This window comes from Halictus rubicundus, unplaced genomic scaffold, assembly GCF_050948215.1.
Source record: "Halictus rubicundus isolate RS-2024b unplaced genomic scaffold, iyHalRubi1_principal scaffold0027, whole genome shotgun sequence".
Taxonomy (NCBI): Eukaryota; Metazoa; Arthropoda; class Insecta; order Hymenoptera; family Halictidae; genus Halictus; species Halictus rubicundus.
Window position 1 is genome coordinate 518,936 of NW_027488568.1, and position 8,180 is coordinate 527,115.

Below are 8,180 nucleotides of genomic sequence, written 5' to 3' on the forward strand. Positions count from 1 at the left end.
GCCAATTGGGTCTTACCATCTCGTAATTGAAATAGTGGAATGACATTTCTCCCTTTCCTTGTATTTTGCTCGAATTACTCTTTCTCTCTTTCGCCCTCTCTCCTTCGTTAAGGGAATTCAAGTACTGCTTGCTCGCCAAACTACATTGCACTCAAGAGCCAGGACTCCGTAGATTTGCGATAATATGAGAATATTTTTCGCTGGGGAAGCGCTTATTTGAAAGAGGAAGGTTCAGTCTAGCGCGCGCTGGTCATGAGCTGACGAGATTATGCAGATATTTGGTAATATTAATATAAGCATTAGAAGTAGGCCAAAAATCGAGAGTAGCGCGCGCTAGAAAATATCTCCAGCTACAAATTGAGCTATATTTTGTCTTGATTCTCTGCGAAATAAAGCCAAAAACTTGAAGCTCGTTTCCGCCGTCAGAATTCATGATATCGATAATACAGAGCAAAAAATGTGACAAGTTTAGTTACAGACTTAAGACCCGTCGGATCAATACCAAGACGGATTTGAAGTCAGTGCCGAAAGGCTGTGAACAGAAATTATACAGCAGTTACCGATCTGATGACTCTGAAAAAGTCACGTGACTACCCTTGGCTCTTAATTACAATTTAATTCGCGGTAATTCGTAACCCAGTTGTGAACTGTACTGAATCCATCAGTTTGTCGAAGCTGAAGTTAGTCTAGTCAACTTTACCAGTCTGGAATTGCAGATTGATGCGAAAGGAGCTCTGCAAATTTGTTTATAACATCCCAAAAAGAGAGATTCGTATATATTCAAGTTTTCCATACGAGCAGTCGACCCTGCAATATTTTCTGCCATTGCCATTGTTGCAGATCGCAACAACGAAGAACGGCGCGTTCCGAAACGCCCGTACAGCGGCTTAGGCCGCGCGATTTACAACCCGACACCAGACGCAGAAACCCTACGGACTGGTACCGAACGTTCATAATTTACAGCTTTTTAGGGCCACCGAGACCCTACCATAAAACAGCCGGACACCACGTGCGAGAAGACAGAAACAGCGACGAACGCCACCATAAATTTAGACATCGACAAGACGAGACAAGCTTCCTGACAGCTTCCCCCTCCGATTTCCAAACTTCCCAAGACACACCCACGACCAATTAAAAAACGCAACATTCCACCATCTACATCGACAACCGACCAATGACGACACAACCGAGGTGACGTTAGACGAAACGTAATGAGACGCAAGTAGATCCTCTTAAAAACTCGAACAGAACATTCTAAAATCGCTACCTACAAATCGCCAAACATCGCAACACACAACCACGTCGAAATCGCTCAATACAACACATTACGGAATTTCGCAACGCACTCTGTATATATTGACGTTAAATAAATTGTGATTAGTGTACATAGTACCTCGTGTATACAAGTCAATCGAACAAGGTGCTCAGTGACTAACACTCATTGAGAGAAGGCGCAGTCTTCAAAATCCTGCTACCTTCGTATACAACCATCTTAAAAAACCTTAAAAAGCGTACCAGTCTGGTTCGACCAGTGACCCGCAAAATGGTGGTTCTAAAGATTAATCTTGATCGCGCATCGCGGTCAAATTAACGACAAGGATCGATCAGTTTCGGGCTTCGTTGCAAGGATGCGCGACAGGCATTGTGCTTGATGTATCGGCTACCTTGTACTGGGGATCGTTAATGGATTTTAATTAATGCTGCTTACTCAGCCAGGTGCTGGTCCCCATTAGCACGTTTAATTACAAGATGTTCTCCGGACGCTGCTCAAGCGTCATCACCGCAAATAATAGAACGGCCGATCGGAAGGAAAAAGCCCGACTGCGACAAATAATTCAGCAATCCCGATGCGCCCGAGCACTATAAATATTCGCCGAACTATGCGCTTCGGGAAGAAGACGCGGGAAATACGGCAATTTCCGTCGACGTATTTTTAGCGAACAAAGACACCACCTAACCTAACCTAAAGTCCACCTAACTGCACCGGACCAATACACCGATTCGTTCCCATCAAAAAGAGGAGAAACGAAGAAGAGAATTATCGAATTATTATTATCAGTGCTGTTGCAGATATGTAGGTGCACGCATTCACAATTTGAACCACGTGTGAAGGGCTCGAAAGTCGTTCAGTGTAAATCCAATTTTCTTATTTTAATCTTTATAATTCTGGGATTGCTAATATTACATATATTCTTCCGAACGTTTATGCACACATCTTTTGACATCGTCGATTTAGAAAAATTAAAGGAACTGTTGCTCAGTGATTTTTATGCAAAATAAAAATTTTCAAGCCTTGGAAGCTACATTGACATTTATTTCTTTTCTCAGTAACAATGAGAAGCTGAAAATAATTTTCAAAAAGTTATCTATTCGATCGATTCATTTTCGTTATAAATGCGTAAAATCCCATAATGCAAACGCGTTGACGTTGGTGTGGTGTCGTCCATGCGCGGTGCTTTTAATTGAGCCTGAATTCGATTACTCGGCTGTGGCGTTTACAACCGATATTTATGTAATTAGAACCGCGGTTTAATACTGACACGGCCTTATTGCGGAAAGAGCCCTCGGGAAATATCGATTTGCCAATAATAACTTCAACAGTGTTCGTTCGTTGGTCGGGTCACCCTAAACCCTTCGTGGAATCGAACGATCCCAGTAAAGCGACCGACAACAATCGAAAAGAATTCCGACGCGAGTTGGTCGCGACAAGCGGGAAGACATAGCGGTCGGAGCGGTAGCTGGTAGGCCGACTTGTGCCTGGGAAAGTTCGCAATCATGTTCGTTTAAGATGGCTTTCGTTACAAACCGCCGACTCGAATGCCCGGCGGCAACGCGCCCCGAGGAAATACGAAATTCCGAAGAAATAGAGGAACTGCCGGCGACAGTTTACCGTGTACGTAGCTAACCGGAACGGTGCTCACCCCATTATAACTGAAAATATGGCTGACAGCGAACCGCCGGTGAGCCGTTACCCAACCGAGACAAGGATAAGAGTTCCACGGTCTTGAGCCCTTTTCCTCACTCTACCGAGTTACCCCCTCCTCGCCGGGTCGTCGACACCCTCAAGGGCACACTTTGGCTGAAATTGAGGGCCAGAGTACTTTCTTTGGGTTCAGCTTCAACCACGCTGATGTGCAAAATCAAAAAGTGTGACAACAAATTTGCTCCGCGGTTGACATAAATTTCTCAAAAAAATTGTTTGCATCAGCTAAGAAACTAATTTTAAAATCTCGAAAAAATTGAAGCCCAATGAGTGTTATCGTCTTTTCGAAAGTGTCCGATTACTGCCGATTCCTGCCCAATTCGAACAACCTAGTGTCCGTAAATATAAAATAACACAGTTTTCGTAAGCTAATGATTTTACCATTGGTTATCACTCATTCCCAAATTTTGGGATCACTGTACTAAAGCCCTTGGGAAACAGAAATTCTCGAATCGAGACATTTCCATTTTTCCACATCTGCCATAAGCTAATGATTTTTCTTTTCACTGTTATTCGTCCCGAAACTTTGAGCTCACTATATTGACCCTTAGGCAGACCTGGGAAAATTTTAGTTAAAAGAAGAAAATAATATTGCTACCAGGCCGTTGCAAAACCGCTGTAATTTATCTCGGCGAATTTTTATTTTGCAATTCCTACACAGTGGGCATTCCATTACACGATGCACCGAAACAGATTGAACGGTTAGACGGAAATAAAAAATCCACCACCGCCAGAGGCATTCCAATTTCCTGTAACGAAAAAATCTGCGGCAAGTTTGATTGTATAATAACTATCGGAATTTCTTTCGGGGCATAGTCCGGGCTCCGATATCGGGAAAACATCCCACGATTAGGAACAATCTTTTCGGCTATCAAAAGTTTTCGAGTATTTCCGATATCATCGCGAACCGAATTACGCTTTGATAAATTATAATTAAATTACTCTTTTAGACGCTCTTTCAATTACTAAAGGGTCAGTTCGTCATACCGAACCGTAAGATTTTTCTGGATGAATTAGTTTACTACGCGAAGGGAAAAAGAAATTTCGAAAGAATTGCGGGGAAAATACTAAAAGTCCTTTTGTACGAGAGAAAACACACAGAAAATGAAAATTACTTGCATAGCAAAATTTTAAAAATTCGGTTCCGACCAATTGCAATTTTTTTATAAAAGATTCTTTTATTTCAGAAAATTCATTCTTCTAACATTTCGAAGAGACTTTCGGGTGTAAGCCGTGTCCTAAAGGAAGAATTTTCCCAACGTTTCGCAAGCATTGCAGCTAGCTTCATCAGGGGTTCAGAAGACACACTGATACTGATGTGTGTCGGATTTGTGATCCACTTATATAGTGGTGTTTGCTCATTGTTCCGGTTCGGTAAGCACCAATCAGAGTAGACTTTTAATTGGGCGGCCGAACAATGAAAAAAGTGGGAAGAGTGTGTGCCATATTGGATTAAGGTTGTAACCTGTATCTCTGTTGATGTTATTGGGGTGTTTCTTAATTTCCAATGTTTCCCGGTGTTTTCTGGGAAAATATCCTTTTGTTCTGGCTAGAACTGTGGTTTTATTAAAAAGGATGGTATGTCCTGTGGTTAACTGATGTTCGGCTACGGCTGATTGAAAGTAGCCCAACCTGGCGCACCGCTCGTGTTCCTTGACTCGAGTGCTCACACTCCTCCCAGTTTCGCCGATGTAAACTTTGCCGCATGAGCAAGGTATTTTGTATACCCCTGGCGTGGATAGCCGTGGCTGCGGATCCTTGGGGGAGGTGAGTATCTGTCCTATTTTTGTATGTGAGGTGAAAATAGTCTTGATATTATGTTTTTTGAGGATTCTGCTGATTCGGTCGGTTGTGCCCTGTACGTACGGTAGGAAGGTAGTTCTGTAATTTTCATTGTTGTGTGTTGTCCGGTTGTCCTTTGGTTTCACGAGTCGGTCTATGGTGCGGTTGATTTTGTGTTTGGAGAAACCGTTTTGGCCTAGTGTGGTCCTGAGATGCTCGAGTTCTTGGGGTAGGTGTTGTTTCTCGCTGATACTGATGGCTCTGTTTATGAGGGAACTAATGACTGAATTCTTCTGGGCTGGATGGTGGTGGGAGGATGCATGAAGATATCTGTTGGTATGTGTGGGTTTTCTGTATACTTGATGTCCAAGGGATCCATCGGGTTTTCTAGTGATCAGTACGTCTAAGAAGGGTAGAGATCTGTCCGTGTTTTCTATTTCCATGGTGAACTGTATGTTTGGATGTAGTGAATTGATGTACTGTAGGAAGTTATCAAGTGTGTCTCTTCCATGGCTCCACACCACGAAGGTATCGTCCACATATCTGAACCATTGTGTTGGTTTCAGGGGTGCATCGTTGAGAATCTGATTCTCTAGATGTTCCATGTAGATGTCAGCGATGATGGGGGAGATGGGTGATCCCATTGCTGCTCCGGATACCTGTTCGTAGTAGGTGTCTTGGAATGAGAAGTAGGTAGAGGTGAGGCAGTGTTGGACTAATGGTATTAAGTTTTCGGGTATTTTGTTTTTAATGATTTCGATACTTTCAGGGATTGGGACATTAGTGAAGAGGGTTCGGCCGCCCAATTAAAAGTCTACTCTGATTGGTGCTTACCGAACCGGAACAATGTGCAAACACCACTATATAAGTGGATCACAAATCCGACACACATCAGTATCAGTGTGTCTTCTGAACCCCTGATGAAGTTAGCTGCAATGCTTGCGAAACGTTGGGAAAATTCTTCCTTTAGGACACGGCTTACACCCGAAAGCCTCAACAGACAAAACTGTATGACGCCGGGCTGTGAAAGTCTCAAATCTCTGACTCGTTTCGTACAATTTTTATAAAGTTGCCATTTTAGAAGTGTCCGAATAGAACTGTGACAGACCGTATGTCTTCAGACACTATAATTATGGACACTACACGACGCTGTAATATTGGTACGAAACTATAATCAAATAAGGGGGGGGGGGGCAAACGGAATAACCAAGTAGCTTTGCAACCCCAGTATATTTCATCCCACCGTTCGCGTCACGGCCGAATGAAAAAGAATGCCGCTCGACAATGTTGCTGGAAAAATGAGCACAAGATTGACGCCGTATACTATACAGCACGTTGCGAGGCAGCCTTAGGTATTTATCGACCGTGGCCGGTCGACATGCGATAACGAAACAAAATCGAAGAGAAGGTGCTGCCGCGGTGAAAGTAGCCACGACCCTGCCGAGAAGGGGTGCAACTTAAAACAGAACCAATAAAGGTTCAATAAAGAACCCGTTAGAAACTCCTCACAATTCCCTTACATTTTCCTGGCGGGAAAACTCCGACCCAAAGCATACGCAAAACGAAGAAAATAAATATACTGACGAGAAAGTGTCCCTTTAACTAGAATCTTCCTGGAAGCACCCGTTTGCACTCGAGCGAATACTCCTCGTGACATTTTTCACCGTTTCCTACATAGCGTGCAAAGTATACTATTGTAGCGGCGTGAAGTGAGCGTGAAGAGAGAAAGAGAAAGAATGTGTCAGTACGCGTGAAGTGAGCATGAAGAAAGAGAGCGAGGATGAACGAATGAGCGTGAAGAAAGAGAACGAGTATGAACAAGCGAGCGCGAAGAAAGAGAGAGAGAGAGAGAGAGAGAATGAGTGAATACGTGTGAAGGAGCGAAAGAAAGGACAGAACGTAGAGTCGCGTGCGTGTAGTTTTCACAGAACAAAACGAACCAGCGTGCGAGACAGTTGTAAACAGCGAGTAAAAAATAATAAAAGTAAATCCCGAAAATACAGCGTGCACATTGAATAAGAGTACGCAACACTATTATAAAAATATTCTCAATTGTTCAGGGTAATTGTTTACGCCCCCTTGTATTTCATAATGCACCTCTGAGCATTCTTCATAACAGGCTCCGCTCTAAATGCAGAGGAAAATATTATTTCAGTAAATGGTTCATTTTATTCCAAATCGTTTGCACACTTCGGGAATAACGCGTTCGACTACAGTGACTTTTTTTTATTATTTCATTAAGTTCTTCCTCGCGAAAAGTCAGAGTACTTTATTCGAACAATAAAACGATTCATTCGTTCAATTCTCGCTTCTCCTTCAAAATACCATTTCATTCGAACTGTGTAACAACGATCGCGTTCCGAAGGCTGCAAATAATTTTGCTTTATCTGCTTTTCGTTTGTCTTATTTGATTTTCCGCAAATGAATTCACAGAGTCGGTCGCGGAAATGGTCGCGCGTGTATGGCAATCGCGATTTCATTCGTGCAAGAAAAATCAAATTAATATCCTCCGCGTAGACATTCAATGTTACATGCGATGCGAGAGAAACTCTTCGCGTTTTTGTCACTATTTGTTTTTCACGTTTCGTACGAGGACGTTTCACGTTCGATAAAATGGTACAGCTGAAAAAGGCTATTGCCGAAATTATTTCTCTCTCCGTGGTCGTGCGTTCTATCGTCGTAGCAGTTGGTCAGATATTAAATCGGAGTGACGAGCGACGGTCGAGGGATAAATCGTAACCAGAAAAGTGTAAATACACGTACGATCAAACGTACAGCGTTCACAGACAGGGAAAACCAACGGTTCGGTTCCCGGATTTGAGCAGGATCGATCTGCGTCTACGTTTCTCAATGGGATTTCGATTGCGGCATCTGATTCCCCGGACTCTTTCCTCATCTCTGACGTTCGCGGGGGTGGGATGGAAAGGGCATCGCGTGCATACGGTTTCGCTGTCAAAGGGACGATACGTGGTCTCCATCGAGTTTTGAAATGGTACACCACAGGTTGGCGGAGATATTGTTACCATCGGGGGTGCTCCTGTTCCTTGAACAGAAGTGTGGTATTTGCTGAGAGCAGGTTGGTGGCGCACACCGCAACACGGATTTTGTGCAAAAGACTCTAGAAAACCGTGCGAATCTGTGTCGCGCGAAAGAATTCTCCCCTTTCCACGGGCGGCGTTTTATTTCCCGAGAAATCGTTTGTCCCTGATTCGCGTGGCTGGAAAAATTGCAGCAGCGAACCTAATAAAAGTGAGAACACCTCTCCTCGCCTGTGACGAAATGCGGAAAATACGAAGCGGATACTGTTGCTCAACGTATCCTCTTCGAAACGGATTTATATTATTTAGTGATTGTAAAATCGAGGCAGCCAAGCGATGGGGGCAGAAATAAAATAAATCAGCATACGAGAAGCATG

General features: G+C 43.4%; 1 protein-coding gene across 1 annotated transcript; it reads right to left on the reverse strand.

Annotated features, from left to right (window-relative positions):
- Positions 1–3,018: 3,018 nt before the first annotated feature.
- Positions 3,019–6,872, reverse strand: LOC143363201 (uncharacterized). The gene is made up of 5 exons (XM_076803799.1): positions 6,863–6,872; positions 6,100–6,221; positions 5,600–5,625; positions 4,427–5,527; positions 3,019–3,127 (listed from the first exon to the last, which is right to left on the reverse strand). The coding sequence occupies exons 1-5, from the start codon at positions 6,870–6,872 to the stop codon at positions 3,019–3,021; spliced, it is 1,368 nt and encodes a 455-aa protein (XP_076659914.1).
- Positions 6,873–8,180: the final 1,308 nt, after the last annotated feature.

Coding starts and splice junctions, on each gene's coding strand:
- LOC143363201 (XM_076803799.1), bottom strand. Junction 5,528..5,599: donor TTGCACATTGTTCCGGTTCG/GTAAGCACCAAT, acceptor AATCCCTGAAAG/TATCGAAATCATTAAAAACA. Junction 3,128..4,426: donor TACAACCTTAATCCAATATG/GCACACACTCTT, acceptor TTTGCACATCAG/CGTGGTTGAAGCTGAACCCA.